Below are 18,258 nucleotides of genomic sequence, written 5' to 3'. Positions count from 1 at the left end.
TAAAACGTGTTTTAGGGAACACAATAAGACATGACAACTATTTATATACCACAAGCATAACACAACATAAAAAGAAGTCGTTTTTTTATTTTTCTAATACGAAAATGACCAAATTAAAACACGATAAAAACAAATAACATTACAAAAACAAAAATAATAATAAATAAATAAATTTTTACTTTATTTAATTCATAATTAATTGTACTAAACATGACAAACAAATGTTAATATTACGTTAGTTTCGTTTCGAATTTTGAACAAGGAAACGACACGACATGACGTCATGTATTTTACATTTGAAATGAAGACGAAAGCAAACATAAAAGTCATAGAACTATTGAAGTGCATTACTAAAAACTTTATGTTGATTGAGGTATGAGACGTGCAATTTAGATTTATAACGTGACTGACATTTGTCATCCTGATGAACCTAATATATGGAAAATACCACCAACCAAATCACAATAGAAGAAATATTTAAATTTTTAACCAAAATTTAATACAGTGTAAACTATGTTTTTATGTTGTTGACCATATAGTTTCATGTTTATTCGTATTGTAACTTATCTGCTGTGAATTATATGTTTATTTAATTTGCTGTTTATATAATAATAATTAGCAGAAAAACCCGGCCTTCGTCCCAGGTTGTTTTTTGTGTTTTTTTATGAAAAACTATAAGAGTTTGACTGTAAGGACCAAAAGTGTTAAAATGGTTAAAGAATTAAATAGGTTGGAATTAACAAGTTTTTAGAAAATAGACCAAAATTGTCAAATCCTTAAAGTTTTGTGGTCAAACTTTGGATATTAAAATATTCTAAAAATATGTAAAAATTTTGATTGCAATGACCAAAAGTGTCAAAACGACTAAACAATGAAGCCAAACTTTGAATATTAAAAAGTTCCAAAAAAATGTAAAAGTTTTGATTGCAATGACCAAAGGTGTCAAAATAACTAAAAAAATAAAAGACAAAATTGACAAACAAAAAGACCTACAAGTTTATTATTCATAAGGGAATAAAGGTTTAATATATATATATATATATATATATATATATATATATATATATATATATATATATATATATATATATATATATTCAGGTTCATTTGAGACCAAATAAAAATCATGAATTAAAAGCCTTCTTAGAATTAATTAGTCAATTAAAATAGCAACACCCGACATGCATGGTGATGGCTTGATGGCTTTCAAGTTTCACTCATATAATGACACCCACTACTCAGCCACATTTTATTCGAGATAACTGGGTATTTTGTAATTAACATGTGTTATCATGCACACATAGACCTTAGGATACTTCATTCTGTATGGTTCCAAAATGAAAAGTCAAAACTGGTCATCGTTTTCTTTGGTTATTTCCAAAGCCAAGTCCCACTAAGCTTTGTACAAATGAGGTGTTCGCTGATGGCCCACATAATTCGCAATGTAAAGAAATGGCTTTTAAATTTACAAACTTTAACCCTTGTCAACATAATATATCTTTCAATAATATTGAATATTATATAATATTATCAACATAATTCTAAGAAGGCCTTTAATTCGTGATTTTTATTTGGTAGCCATCTAATCGGAGATCTTTCATCCATTTAATTAATCAAATAATAAAAGCTATATTTATTGGACGTCAAAATGTTTTTCAGTACAGCGGTAAAATAATCGGAGATTCAAATTCCATGCAGGACAAAAAATAAAGATTTGTTGTTATAATAATAATAATAATAATAATAATTATAATTGTTATTATTATTATTAGAATAAGAATAATAACAGTATTTAAAAAAAAAAAAACACAAATTTGATATAGAAATCCAGCATAATGGTGTTTTTTTTCTCAGAATTTGGATGTTAAAAACCGGATAACTATTTAATTAAAAATGTAGTATATTTTTTGATTTGTACACATTAAATCACTAATTTTTTTATTCATATTTACTCATTCAACTTATTTAAACTATACACATTCATTCCTTATGACTGCCAATGATGAAACTGTTGGATTAGGTGTTTAAGCTCATAAGTATAATTGATATAATTGAATTGATAGTAACACAATCTTTTTGGATTGCTCTCAAAGTTGACAATTAGATAGGATTATTTTGGAGAGCCGAAATAATTTATTAATTGATTAATAAATTGGAATATATAACTTGTTAATACAATGTGATAATATATTAATTGTAAATTATGATATTTGATTAATAATTAATCAGAAATTAATTTGAATTAATTTTGAGATTACTTTGATTAATCTATAGTGCAGGGACTGTTTGGCAATTTATTGATAGTTGAGGAAAAAGCTCTAAAACCTCGTTATGAGAGGTTGGACGAAATCCTCTAAGAAGGGCCTAAAGATTTAGTTCAAAGGCTCTTGGATGGAGGCCTATGAGTTGCTTGGTCACCAAGCAAATGGATTATGGTTTCCACCATTAAACCTTAACTTTGGCTCTAAGCTACCTCATCTATATAAGGAGCCTTGGCCTTCATATTTTCGGCACTTCTAACCCTAAGAGACTTGTAGCCGAAATTCTCATCCTCCCTCTCTATAATCCTTAGTTGCTATCCTTGGGTGTGAACAATCAGAGGCACGACGCTCTTGGTGCTAGCTACCAAAGTTTTGAAGAAGAAGGATTCAAGATTGTTTACAATAACAATCTAAAGGTTAGTTTTCTTATCTTGTGAATTAGTTTATTCATAGGAAAGTTTTGTATGTTAGAGATTCATAGTATGTTCCTATATGCCTCGTCTTTTCAAAAAAAAAATAGTATGTTCCTATATGTGAAAGATATAGATCAAACTAGGTTGTATGTGCCCTAATCAATTGAATTGTTATGATTGTTTTCAGCTTATGGCATTGTAGCTGTAACCTAGATTTCCCATCAGTCATATCAAAGCCTAGGGCTTTCTTTCATGCATTTTTACATTGGTGAATCGAAAAGAAACCTGGTGTTGGTTTAGTCGCAGGTCATGGCGTGAGCTATGAAGCTCACGACATGATCTCAGCCAGATCCGAAAATCTGGACCAAATCTACCTAATCTGATTTCATGGATAGGAAATGACACAAATGCCCAACAAACTTTCTAGGGTTGACCTTTTAAGTCCCTAAACTAATTTCGTGTCTTTATAGGGGCATAACGTTAGAAGCAACTTGTTTTTTTAGTCCCTCTAACCTATTATAGCAGGTTTCAGTAGCCACATCAACTCTTTTCCATATAAAAGTCAAAATCACATTTTGACTTTCTCAATATCGATTTCCATTAGACAGCAACAGTTGCACATCAAACCTTTTATATGATTTCATGCCTAAAATTTCATGATTCCTAGAAGGAGGATATTGAAAGGATTCAGTAACTCGATCAGATTCAACATCATCTTCTCAGCCACAAGCGCCGATACCTTAACACCATTGATCAAATCATAAAGCTTGTAAAATGGAATTTATGTCTGAATCGGAAGGCTCAAATTCTGAATTCGCAATCGGAATAAGGTTGTTCGGAAATCATTCACCGGAATCGGAGTTATGGAATTGGTTTCAGAATCGAAAGTAATTTTGATTCAAATTCAGAGTTACTACAACCAAAACATTGCGATCGTAATTTCAGTTTACGAACTCGCATGTGTCGATCTCGCAATCAATGCGTTTCGTATTTTATTTTGCAATTAGGATTGTTGCTTCCAATCTCGGAATCGGAATTGATCATAAGTGTTATGGTCTGCAATTAATTTGCAAACTGGAATCGTTTTCATTAGATTTTGACTTTTAAAGTCAAACAATGCATTCCATCTGTCCAGATGATGAAGACGCTTCTTTCTTTATCTTTCTACATAATGATTTTTATCTTCATGGTGTAGACCTGTTTTGCCAGGTTAACATCTTCTTCATTTGCCGATGATGATAAATCCAAATAGTCAAATTATAGTGTTTCTCTAATTGTGTGTGAATTGAAAATTTGGTTTGTTTTAAAAGACCGCGTTTATAGTGATGGAAGAGAGAAATCTATTGGAAAGTGTGAAAAATTATCAATGAAGATAGAGTGGAGAGAAAACAAGGGAAAATGTGAAGAAAGCAAAAGAGGAGAATATGAATAGTACCGGGTATTTGTTCAACAAGTCAAAAGGGTAACCGGATGACCCTTTTATTTTGTCCAAAAGGACGTAATCGACCTATGAAAAACGACTTCGTTCCCTCATAAAGCAATGAAAATACTTTAGGGACTAATTGAATCAACCCTAGAAAGTTCGATGGGCATTTGTGTCATTTCCCCATAATTATATGCTATATTTACTTGCTAAATCCGATTTTAATGAATATATCGTGATAATTTGAATGCCTAGAAGTTAGGAGATTTATATTGACTTGATTGATTAATTGATGATTAATATGATTGGTTTTTTAAATGTTTAAATAATTAATTGGAATATTAATAGGGCTTAATAATTAATGTCAATTATTATAGAGTTTAATTTAATTTTAAATAGTAGGAATATCACATCTTAGCTATCATCGTACAACGAATGAGAAGGCAAACGGACGACAAGTTGCGCCACTATGCCTTTTTGTATGGTAAAATCAATTCTTTTGAAGACTACATCCATAAATCTGGGGATATAACATTGTTATGCATGATCCGTTGTACTCTAGTAAGAAGTTTCACCGTATCCAGCGCAAGCAAACGTATCAAATGAAAATGGTATGACACATAGACTTTCATGAATGAGTTTCCCACATAGACTTTCAGGCATGAGTTCCCCTTCCATTTTGAATAGCCTAATGAATATCATTTCCAATGGTTTGTAAGTGTATATTTTAAATGCGGTGGTACATCTTAACATCTTCACGCATAAAAGTCATTCCGTTTAGCCTTAACTACTACTTGATCAAGACACGAGTAAATAAAAATCAAGTAATTAGAGTTCCAAATTAAATCACAAATTCACATCTCATTGTTTCGTACAATTCTTACAATTTTCCATATAAATGTTGATTTTCTACAACAAAAATTTGCAAATCAAGTAAAAACAACAAATTTTCATTTAAAAACCACACCATTCTAACATGACCCACAACATCACTTTATTTCAGTTAAAAACCAAAACTGTAGTCATACAATTTGAAACCGTATTAAAAACCGCAAAGTTGAACGGAGACAAAAACAACACCTATTGGTTTGTGGTTCGGTTTGGTCCAAAAACGGAACCCAACCGCACTATATTCACCTCTACTTTAGCCGACAAATATCTATAATTGTGTTGCAAGTTAAATGATATCAATAAAATAAAATACTCATTCATAATAAGAATAATGACAATTACATAACATCGACGAAATCCACAAATACAAATTTATTCATCATTGGAACTTTATTTCGTATGAAAATAAGACACGACAATCACTTGTTTAATTATCAGTACATGGGAACAGAAGTTATGACTAAGAGAGTAACATACTCCACAGTGGTTTCTTCTGGAAACGTGAACCTATCATTGTACCTGTACACCATATCTGTTATTCGAGCAAGATTAAGAACTGGTGCAAGAAGTGCCATTGAAACTTCAGTCGGCTTAAGACATTCATTATTGATATCTTTCCAAGCATTTTCAATCATTTTCTTGAGTTCTTTAACAGCCACGTTTTCCGTTAACCCAAACGTCTTCATATATGTATGCACCGATTCGACTTCCTGTGCTCTTTCACCCTCAAACTTCATATACATATTTCAGCTTGTTAGATAATATTAATTCTTAAGGAATATAAACTCTAAACTTGGTATGATGTTTTGTAGTGAAATGAACAAAACCATGATTTACATACATTAGTTTTCAAACCAAGATAACAATAATAGTTAATTTCTTAATCTTTATAGATGATATTGGCAAAAAACAATAATTAAAAGTGATATAAATATCTTTTTGGTTTTAGATGTAACCCAAAAAGTTTTTGAACATGATTTGTAATTATTTTGAACATATATAATATTTGATCAATATAACAACTTTTCTTGATGTAGTTAATTTTATAATAAAAAGTAAAGTATATGATTCACATACCTGGAAAGTTGTAACATCATTATAAAGTCTTCCAAGTAACTTTGTAGCTTCCAGAATATTTGGATGTGTTTCATACCAACCCAAAGCCTCTTCGCTGTTAATTTCACCCATATTCATTAAAGAATATGTCGAAAAAACATTGTAACTAGAAGTAATTAACCCATTCTTCATGTACTCTTGATATGATGGCACGTATTTACTATATCTCCACTCAGCCTCTTGATGGTAAGCTCTAGCTAGTTCTTGAAACTGGTTGATGTGAAATAATCGAAGAAAAAACAAATAAATATGTAAATAGACAAGAATAATTAAGTTGCTATTTACATGAATATACCGGAATGGTATATATCATACCGCTTGTTTTGAAGCCTTAACCCGATTTTCTCTTCCTTCTTTAGGTATTTGCTTTTCAACTTCAGTAAGCTCGTTCAAGATAATTTTGTAGAGTGGTTTAATATATTCTGGAAGTTGCTCCATGGCACTAATTTCCCACCTGAAAATGAAAGCAAGATAGTAGCATATTGTTAGTGTTAGGCATAGTGTTCAGGATAGTAGCATAGTCAATAACAATACCTATTAATGGCGTCAGTTAGAAGTCGAAGCTCCTCAATAGTACCATATGCATCATATATGTCATCTAACACCAACACTAGTTGTGCCATTTTTGATATTGTGATTCTAGCCTGAGAGTAATGAGGCTCCAAGAATATTCCGACTGCCCATAAGTACAATTCTGGCGTTCTATCCCTTGCGTAAGGAGTTATTTTTTGAAAGTTCATATCCTTAACCCATCTGAGAGAAAATAAAAAATATTTTATTTCAAAATTTCATTGCTTCAAGAGTTTCTCTAATATCGAATATCAAAAACACGTAAATATATATATCATACATGTATATAGACTTTTTTGGACGTTCAAGCATTAAAGATGAATGCATAAAGTAGAAAAAAAACATATATGTACGTAGCAAGAAATTGCTTAATTCATAACTTACTTAATGAAAGTGGATAGTTCTTCCTTGTGTAGTAGTTGCAAGTAGTTGAAGTGTGCATTTGCAAGCTTTAGTAGCAAATCATATCTGGAACATTCTTCTTTATAGTTTGAGAAATATAACCTTGTCTCTACCATTTGCACCCCTCGATGAGAAGGACTCTTCAACGCATGTTTCACCTGTTGTAAAAGATTACCTTCTAGAGTGTCTACTACACCCATAAGTTGAGCTTCGGTAAATGCCATTGCTTCATCTAAAATAGATTCTTCTCTTATGCACATTTGTGTTGCTTCATACAAACTTAACATACCCCTCACATCAGTTGTAATGTATTCCTTGAATTTACCAGAGCTGGAGTCCTTGAACTTGTTAAAAACATCTGTACAATAGTTGATAGTTAATAAAGTAGTTCCATATCAAATAATTTTAAAACAAGACATAAAACGTTCTCTAAAAATTAAGAGGCAAAAGAGGCATACCACAAGAAAGTTTATAACCATGTTGTCTGAAAACTTGGAAGTTAATTGAAATTGTGTAAAGATCAGCTTCATCATAATCTTCCATCTTAAGCTCCGTGAAAAGTTTATCAAGTTGACATTCTATCTCTTCCTCAAAAAGATATCTCAATCCAAGGCGATACACATAATTAATCAAACGTAGTTTTTCATTTGAATCCATGTTTGGATTGATTATCAAACTTTTCAGCTCTTCTTTTGGTTGTTCCATCGCAATAGCATACGTATGTAACTCCTAGAAAAGGAAACCACATAATTTTAACAAATTAAAATCGTAATATAAAAATTCTTTTTTAACATATGTGCATGCATGTTTTGAGGTAGTAATTAATGGGAATTCTTACTGAATGGTCGACAGTTAATGACAGTAAACGATCACCCCAGATAGAAGGAGGAAAATTGACATAAGGACGCACTGGATTTGTGGTGCTTTTGTAGTTTTCTTTGAGGGTAATATTACATTCAAGTGTGGCCATTTCTTGAAGGTGAATGCTAGCTTTAGGGAAGCCTCTAATTTTTGTTGAAGTTATAGTAGATCATAACTGCAATACAATGGGTATTTATACATGATCCATCTCGATGCAGGTGTTTTTTAATGACTTTTCTAAGGGCCGTTGCCCGTTGGCCCACAAGGATCAAACCAAACGCTTATTTTATATTTATAGATATACTCCTTATAAACTTACAAGTTTGATCCATTACTTTATTTAGTATGTTATGTTTACATCCTTTTATTTTTAATTATTATTTTTTACTATTATATATATATATATATATATATATATATATATATATATATATATATATAAGTTCAAATGCGAACAATTATATAATTGAGAACACGAGAACAAATCTGGGCCACATATTTATTTTTTTACCATAAAGTCCTCTCACGCACCGATGCGACGAAGCAATATAACTTTCATATGTGACTAAGTATATCAATATATGAATATATAAAGTATATTCATATATGAATAAGTATATGTCTATTCTCAAGTGATTATTTATAGTGAATATATATATATATATATATATATATATATATTATTTCTTCCGTCGTCCCGATAAACTGGAACGTTTAAGTGGCAAATTTGCAATATGTGAAAATATATTTATCTTTATATTCACATATGAATATTATGTTCCTCCGTCATGCCGATACATTGGATGGTTTTGCGGCAAAAAGAGATATATGACCAGTGGTGCTTGCTGCTTGCGGTGGTGGTGGTTTATATTCACGTATGAATATTAAGTTTATCCGTCCCATCGATATATGGGAGGGTTTTACGGCAAAAAAATATATGTGTCCCAGGTTTGTTCTTTCGTTCTCAATTTCTTAATTGTTCTCAATTAAACATTCACACACACACACACACACACACACACACACACACACACACACACACACACACACACACACACACATATATATATATATATATATATATATATATATATATATATATATATATATATATATATATAAGTGTTGAAAATATTGACTCTCACGACCAATTAATCGTTGATTAATTATTTGCCGGCCTAAAACCGATTACGATTAGGGTGTTTAACGGAAATTGGTCAAAATCGGTCAAAATCAGGCTTGACGGTTCTTAGCAGTCCTCTGCGGGAAATATTTAAAATATCAAAAAAAAAAATTAATTTTCAAATATTACACCAAAATTTTAAAATTTTAAATTTTCAAGTTTCCGGATTTTCAAAATTTAGTATATTATACAAAAATTTTCAAATTTTCAAAATTTGTAAATTTTAAGCTTTCAAATACTTAATGTTTTCGATATATAAGTTTTTAAACAATTTTTTTAATATTTTATGGTCCCCAATTAATCCCTGATTATTCTTTGTCTACTCTGGTTAACCCTGATTATTCTCCTCCTAGTCTGATTATTCCCTTCAAATCTTGGGTTGCAGGTCGAACATGAACATAAAAAATAAGTAGAGGACATGAAAAGAAGAAAATCAGACTTTGAGCTCTCATTCGATTATGTTGAAGACGTGGTCATAAAAAGAGAAGAAAAATGACATAAGTACAAATGGTTAGGTATGAATCACTAACTCTATTTCCACTTCCTTGATATGATTTTGTCTAAACCTTAAAGTTTCAAAAGGAGAAAAAGACGATAAAGGAACAGAAAAAAGGATGGAGGAGATGAGAGGCTGTGATTTTGGTGTTGTCGGAAATACAAATGTGCAGGGTGTCAAAAGAAGGAGCGGTGGCTGAGATAAGAGGCAACAATTTGGTAGTTTTCGACCAAGGATATCACCGGGTGATGGTGGACTGAGTTATAATTCGAGTGTAGAGGTAGCAGTGGTAGTTTTAGGGTTCAAAGAAGAGAAAGAAATGAGAAAAAGATATTTTTAATGAATAAATTGAAGAATAAAAACAACAAATACATTATTTCTTACAGAACACGAATAAAAATTGTTAATAATTACATCAAAATCTAACAACGACTAATACATTCTAAAAGAATAAAGTGGTCCGTTTCAATTTTGTGGTCCGTTCTTCAAGCATCAACTTCTGTGATTCCAACAGAATTGGAATTCGTCATTCCATTCCAACAGAATTGGGATTCTTGATTCCGTTTCAGTTTTGTGGTCCGTTCTTCAAGCATCAACTTCTGTGATTCCAACAGAATTGGAATTCGTCATTCCATTCCATATACACAAGAACTTAGATTGTAACAAGATCAAGAAAACAATCATAAAGACTTGAAGAGGGCTTACTTCTACTGTAATTGATAAACGATCTGACTCTCTATGGCTTTTATGTTCTTATATTACTTTCAACTGAACAAATTAAATTCATAAAGACAACTTCTTAATTTCTTCTAATTGTAAACAGTGAATGTGCACATAACAATATCATCATAATTCATACCAATCTTTCCATTCCTCTTTTCAACTTTAAATCCCATATGTGTTACTGTGTTCGCAATTCTCTTTAGCAATTCCTTTGGTAAAAGAGTGGATGTAAATCTAACCTTCCTCTCTGATACATCCTGTAACAAACCAAACAATGTTTGTAACTTTGTATCAAGTATAATATTTTTTTTTCAAAACTTAAAAAAAAATCCAATCAAAATCTTCGACAGTTGCAGAGCTTTTGATCTTCATCAGAGAGAATGAGAATGAGAATGAGAGATTTATTTTCCACAAAACAAAAAGTAGAATTATGTTGTGTAAAGTTCAAACCCACAATCAACAAGGATAGATTAATTGATTGAAGCCCATATGAAGACCATTCCAGTAGAACCGAATTAAAGAGAGTGAAAACCTTGATAAATTCGGCAGTGTTTATGAATGTCAAAAAATAGGAAGGGAAAGAAGATGACCTGATCGCATATTTTGAGGTTTATTATGCGGGTTTTATTAATGATCTTGATAACAAAAGAGTTTTGGTTTTGAATGTCTTTAGCATATTCAACCTTACCGAAATTCCCTTCACCAAGAGTTGCTCCAATCTCGTATTTCCCAAATCTCAATTGCATTCCATCTTCTTCTTCTCCTGTATTCTTCTTCTTCTACTTCTGATTCATAGAAAATACCATTCTTCATGATGGGATTGGTCGGAGGTGAGGGAACGAGATTTAAAATGCTACAGCAACCCTAATTAGAATCAGATAAGCAGAAATCAGAGATATGTTAACTAAATTGTAACGTCCCAAAAATCCGTACCAAAATTTTTTCTTTAGATCATTACTAAAACCATATTCATAAAAACATATCGTAAACCATAACATAATTCAGAGTATTAATTCCAAAACATATTTTCATTATCAGAGTAAAACATCCCAGGTTGACTAATCAATGGTGTGTGCCATGTGATCACCCCGAGCTCTTCCCTCTGCTACTGGAAGTACCTGAAACCAAAACTGAAAACGATAAGCACGGAGCTTAGTGAGTTCCCCAACCTACCACATACCCTGCACAAATACATACAACACATACTGGGCCACGCCCGCTATTTCGGGCCTCGCCCCTAACTCGGGCCTTGCCCGCTACAACGGCCCCGCCGCTCCAGGCCCTGCCTGGCTTCGAGCCCCGCTTGGTTACAGATCTGTTTCTCTTAGGCCCCTCCTGTATCTGGGCCCCGCCCGCTAACATATACTAACACATAATATACCACAACACATAACTGAACATATACTACTGAATCCTGTTCTAAGGCCTCATCTATCTTGGGCCTTGCCCTTGTCCTGCTATTGATGCGTCGTGGAACCCCGTCCACAATCCTTCTGATAGTGAGATACGGGCCTATCCCACACTCACTCCTTTCCTAACTTGGGCCTCACCCCATGCTCTGCTGCTAAAGAGATATGGAACACCGTCCATACTCTCCTATTGGTGAGATACGGGACCTCGCCCACACTCACCACCCCTACCAGGCACATACATGTATCTCACAGACAAACAAGTATACACTATCATATAAACCATTCCTTGGGCACCCGCCCGCTATCATCGGACCTTGGTCCTGAATACTATACTAGCATACTGTGCCGTAGACCCATTCACACAAAAAGGGAAACTCACCTGCACTGCTAAACTTTGCTGATAACGGTCTAGTTGCTGTCCGAAAATTCTTTGAACTGTTGCTCCACTAGCTCCCCGAGCTACCAATATCAATATATATATATATATATATATATATATATATATATATATATATATATATATATATATATAACACTTAGATACAAACAGAACTCTAGAAGCCAACGAAGCCCACTCTTGTCAAAGTTAAAGTCCTGGTCAAAGTCAAACTCCCTGACTAACTCTACTCGCCGAGTCAACCCGTTGAATCGTCGAGTTCTTATACTCTGAAACTATCATAATACGCCTCAACTCGACGAGTCACCCCGCCGACTCGTCGAGTTCAATGATTTCCGAGTCCCATCCTGACCAACTCACTGAGTCACCACTCAACTCACTGTTCTAAGTCTTAACCAGAAAAGGTTGAGGTTATGCGATCCAACTCGTCGAGTCCAAGAATAGACTCGCCGAGTCCTCGACAATCTTCAATAGACTCGCCGAGTTGTTCTTCCAACTCATCGAGTTCCTGCCTGTCTTCATACAACTCGCCGAGTTCACCCATATGACTCGTCGAGTAGCATCAGTTCTTAATCCATACAGTGGCTTTTCGAGCTATGCAGGGGCTCCAAACTGTAGATCCACTCTTCTAAAGCCTATTCCTCACGTAAAGTTGCAAACTTTACGTGAAACCAAAGAGCTATAGGATTAAAACACTCTAGGGCTAGGTTTTCAGGCAAACATGCTTCACCAACACACCAAGGACTGATACTTTGTGGGTATCTGGGTCAAAACACACCTAGATCTGAAGTAGCAACCTCAGATCTGGACTTTTAACTCGAAATGGCTCCTTAACATACCAAAATGGCCCCAACACATCATTCCAAGAAAAGATCTAGAAGCAACAAAGGCAAAGCAACATATTGTTACCTTCAAACTGATGCTCACAACAAAAGGGTTGGATCCTCCAGCTCCTTAGTGGCCAATTCCTTCAAATTTTCCTCTTGCAAAAGTCCCAAACTCACTTTCTTCCTTCTCTCACTCAACTTAGGGTTTGGAATCGAGTATAGCAGCTCCTGGCCGACAAGGGGGACTAAGGAGAGGACATAAGGCCTTATAAATAGGGTGCAAACCCTCGGATTAGGACTTTTCTCGCTCAGACCAGACTCGCCGAGTCTACTTGCCGATTCGCCGAGTCGGTCACTTATTCCATAACTCGGATCCCTCTCGGACTCGTCGAGTTCTCCTATGGACTCGACGAGTTGACCCCTTGACTTAGGGTTTCCTTTCCTTTTCTTGGTCTTTCTGATTCTAGGTGTTACAACTCTCCCCCACTTAAAATAAACTTCATCCTCGAAGTTTCTCCACGGCCAATCGTTCTGCAATCTGCTTTCAATACTCTGCTTGAAAAGCCTAACACCCGTCGACCACTTCCATTGGCCTTCCACCTGGTTATTTAGAATGACACTAGACCTTGAAAATAACAACCCCGCGAATACATCTCTCTCAACCGACGATCCTTCCAGTACTCCCCGAGTACTTATGTTGGACATCGTAGGGGTTCACCTCCTTTTCCTTGCACATTTACTGGCCTTCCCAAAGCAACGTTCCATAACCAACTACTTCCTCTATCACTGTGAAGGACCTATCCTTCACCGAATCCATTACTCTCGCTATTTCCAGTGTGGGTCATTGCTACCAGTACTCACTGGATACTTCTTACTACTATAACTTAGTGCCGAGCACCTATCCCAGCGAATGGTTCAGATAATCCTTCGAGTAAAAGATTCGTCCCTGCAACGGTTAGACTCAAACGAGAGCTGCGCAACAGGTTTAAACCCTTCCCTCTAAGATTATCCAACCCTACTGTGAGAGGCGTAGCACACCTCGATCAAATAGCTGTCTTATACCATAGTCTTCTTACCATCACTGCCACTGACTGAAAATCTGATGTCCCCTATCCGCCTTCCGGATCAACAGAGACCACCTTGGTCCCTACTAATCTATCAACATCTGGATTACCGGCTCCCACCGGTCGCTAGCCCCAACACAGACTCCTAGCTGCTCCCAGTGACTTCCGAAGAAACTTAGGCTACCTAATACTGCCCCCTCTACTCTGCCACTCTAGCGCTACAAGTCCTGGGACCCTCGATCCCCTAACTTAACCCTAAGGTCCTTACCAGGTCCCACATGTGCTACTGAAACTCATGGGCCTCGCCCGCGGGTCTCACCCGACTATACTACTGAGCAACCCTGCTCTCAGGTCTCACCTATACTTTTACTCACATACGGGCCTCGCCCACGGGTCTCACCCAACTATATCCTGGAGTGCTCTCTCCCAAGGTCTCACCTTTCTAGGGATATACAGGCTATCCCCATACTATTCTCATCAACTACCCATTCCTGATCCCTACCCTGATCACTAGGAGGTAAGGGTCTCGCCCAAACTCCGCTAACTAGGAGATCCGGGCCTCCGCCCACTCTCCGCTAACTAAGCTGCTAGGGAATACTACAGCCTTCCCGTAGTCTTACAACACTTTCCACCACTTACTCGCTACTGCAAAAATGTTGCGGCTCCCCCGTCGCTCTACCACGCTCTTCTTGCTGTCTCTGCCACTCACTGCTACACGAAATCATCCCATGCTAACCGTTCTCAAGACCCTTATTCCGACTCACTTGAGTCCTATAGGCGATCCTCCAACCTGAATTCCCAACCAGTTACTCACATGAGCTACCTGTCGGGAAGTTTCTCAAACTCCCAACATTGAACTTCTCAATCCATCAATCACTGTGCTACTTGTTTTCCTTCTGAAAGGTCGTGTACTCATTCTAGATCTGTGTGCTCTTACCCTTGTACACTCGGAGGGTTCTTCACCACTTTGATCCTGATTATACCTCACTGCTCAATGCTTGAGAAGAATTCCTTATCTTCTCTACTATACTGCGATCAATCTGCTGAAGACCCCAAGCTTGCCACAACTAGGGGGTCTAACCAATCCATCACTCAATAACACCTTTCTGAATCCAGTGGGTGACTACTGAGTTCCACATAAGCATGCTATAGTTACTGCATCCAATGTAACCTGCTCCAATAGGGCACAACCCCTAACTACCATTTTAATATCCAAGGCATGCAAATGGCATATAGATAAATCACAAGCAAGCCGCAAAATTCTAAAATACTTATACCAATAACGATGCAAAAACATAACCATATAATCATGAATAAAGAAAACAGAACGAAAGTCGCATACCTGCAACGTCCGACGTTGCTCGCGTCTCCATGGTAGTCATCTAAAAAGCCCTGCCTCCTACTGCAGGCGCCTCTGTTCGGCCCTGACGGCCATCTGTGATCCTCAAAGTTGCAGGGGCAGGTGCTATCACCCGTCCTGCCGGAAGCAAATTGGGGCACTGGGCCTTCTTGTGCCCCGCTGACTGCAGTGAAAACATATCAAGTCTGATCCCTGTATGGTGGTAGCAGTACAACCCATGCTAAAATGACCAATTCGGCCGCACTTGAAGCAGCTCGAATCTCCACCACTGCCACTCCTGCATGCACCCTCGTAGGTCCTGCCATATCGGTCTCGGCTCTGGTAATCCCTCGATCTCGAATCTGACCCCTTAGACCTTTTGCCCGAACCTGTGGCTACCTGAACCTCGTCCGGCTTCCTCTTTCGGACCTGCTCCAAATCAATCACCCTCTCTCTAGCCCGAGCGATGATATCCTCCAACGTTTTGCAGCTGGACCTGCTCACAAACTGCCTGATATCATCCCTCAACATCTCGTGGTATCGGGCCTTCTTCATCTCCTTATCCGCGACATACTGTGGAACAAGAAGGGCCCCCTCTCTGAACTTGGTGGTGATCTCCGCCACAGTCTCAGTAGTCTGCGTCAAATCCTGAAACTCCTATGCCAACTGCTGCACCTCAATAATCGGTGAAAACTCAGCCCTGAACCTGGCCGAGAAATCGCTCCATGTCATCGCGTCCAACACGACATCATCACCAATGGCATGACCAATCTCCTCCCACCAATCCCTCGCTATGTCCTTGAGAAGACAGGAGGCAATTCTGACCTTGTCCCCCCTCGGGACACCGACTCGTACAAAAAGCATTGGCAACATCGGCCAACCACCTGCTGGTGGTAATGGGGTCCCTAGCCCCGTGCTAATCTGGTGCTCCGCAAGCTCTAAACTCTCGGAATGTCATAGTATGCGCTCGCATCAAAGCCATTATCTCAGTATGAAAGGCTCCCAGCCTCTCATCCAAGATCTCCAGTATACCCTCCTTGACCGTGCCAAAGATCACATGAGTCTGATCTAGGATACTGTGCGTAACCTCAGCTGATATCAACTCCCTCATCCACTCCTCGAGCTGCTCGGCCCCTGAACCTGAGCCTGATCCCTCTCCAGCGCCTGATCTGCCCACTGGTGTCTCTCGCAATGTCACCATGCTGAAAACATAATACAATCACTATTAGAATACTCATCACTGCTGTGAGGCCATACACACACACTACAAGTTTCTCGGTCTCATCTCGGATTTTCCCGAATGGAGTACAGATCCTCTGCTTTTAGTAGTACGGGCCCATACTACCTTCCACATCTATCCGTACTTTCCTCAAGAACTGCTTCGACTCCACCAGGTCCCTTTTCTACTACTACAGCTCCTAACACTATCTCATCCTAGGCTTACCCTAGGGAAAACCTCTAACTCCACCCAAACCAGTCCTCAGCCGCTGAAGGCCTCCTTGTGATGCCAATTAGCCATCACCTGAATACCATCACATGTGACGAGGCTCTAATAATCCTTCGAGTAAAAGACTCGTCCCTACAACGGTTAGACTCAAACGAGAGCTGCGCAATAGGGCCAAATCTAGCACTATGAGATTATTCAACCCTAATCACATGTGACGTGACGTATTCACCTAATGGCTAACTCCCATCACTCAGAATCCCACAATGCAAAAACCAAGCAGCATTCAGACAAGGGAAAATTTAACCATAACATACTCAAGCAATCATAATCCCATATCAAGAATCTGTACTAGCATGCCACATAAGCTCATAAACTCAGGCATACCCTAACAGGCTATCCTACTACTGTCTAACCAGTACTATCATGCAGCTCAAAAGCACATATAACAGGCACATAAGGCATCCTCCCTAGATCCTTAGTCCTAATCGAGCATGTTGTTCTACTAACTGATAATCATAACATTCTCTTGTATGGTTATTTTGGGGTACTTACTTGAGCTCGGCTAATTGCATGCACCACACCCTTTTCTCTTATCAAAGTTCTTTTCTTTCTAAATTCTTTTTGCTTTTCTAAAATTGTTTCATTTCTCAAAACTCTTTTAGAAAACTATATTTTCATTTTGAAAACTTCTATACCAATTCCTTAGTTTGAGTTCAGACACACCCGAGAGTATGTCTGAATCCCTCAAACCAATGCTCTGATACCAACTTGTAACGTCCCAAAAATCCATACCAAAACTTTTTCTTTAGATCATTACTAAAACCATATTCATAAAAACATATCGTAAACCATAACATAATTCAGAGTATTAATTCCAAAACATATTCTCATTATCAGAGTAAAACATCCCAGGCTGACTAATCAATGGTGTGTGCCATGCGATCACCCCGAGCTCTTCCCTCCGCTACCGGAAGTACCTGAAACCAAAACTGAAAACCGTAAGCACGAATCTTAGTGAGTTCCCCAACCTACCACATACCCTGCACAAATACATACAGCAGATACTGGGCCACGCCCGCTATTTCAGGCCTTGCCCCCTAACTCGGGCCTCGCCTGCTACAACAGCCCCGCCTAGATTCGAGCCCCGCTCGGTTACATATCTGTTTCTCTTAGGCCCCGCCTGTCTTTGGGCCCCGCCCGCTAACATATATTAACACATAACATACCACAACACATAACTGAACATATACTACTGAATCCTGTTCTAAGTCCTCGTCTATCTTGGGCCTCGCCCTTCTCCTGCTATTGATGCATCGTGGAACCCCGTCCACACTCCTTCTGATAGTGAGATACGGGCCTAGCCCACACTCACTCTTTTCCTAACATGGGCCTCACCCCCTTTCTCTGCTGCTAATGAGATATGGAACACCGTC

The 18,258-nt window shown here is 37.2% G+C and overlaps 1 protein-coding gene across 1 annotated transcript; it reads right to left on the bottom strand.

Annotated features, from left to right (window-relative positions):
- Positions 1-5,279: 5,279 nt before the first annotated feature.
- On the bottom strand, positions 5,280-8,111 carry LOC145049511 (10-epi-juneol synthase-like). Its single transcript, XM_078997906.1, has 7 exons — positions 7,915-8,111; positions 7,535-7,805; positions 7,059-7,434; positions 6,639-6,857; positions 6,420-6,558; positions 6,066-6,314; positions 5,280-5,719 (listed from the first exon to the last, which is right to left on the bottom strand). The coding sequence occupies exons 1-7, from the start codon at positions 8,044-8,046 to the stop codon at positions 5,423-5,425; spliced, it is 1,683 nt and encodes a 560-aa protein (XP_078854032.1). The 5' UTR covers positions 8,047-8,111; the 3' UTR covers positions 5,280-5,422.
- Between the last annotated feature and the right edge of the window lie 10,147 nt (positions 8,112-18,258).

This window comes from Lactuca serriola, chromosome 1 (genome assembly GCF_051521515.1).
Source record: "Lactuca serriola cultivar US96UC23 chromosome 1, Lser_US96UC23_V15, whole genome shotgun sequence".
In the NCBI taxonomy this organism is placed as follows: Eukaryota; Viridiplantae; Streptophyta; class Magnoliopsida; order Asterales; family Asteraceae; genus Lactuca; species Lactuca serriola.
Note: the sequence above shows the minus strand (reverse complement) of the source record. Positions and strands in the feature narration are given on the sequence as shown.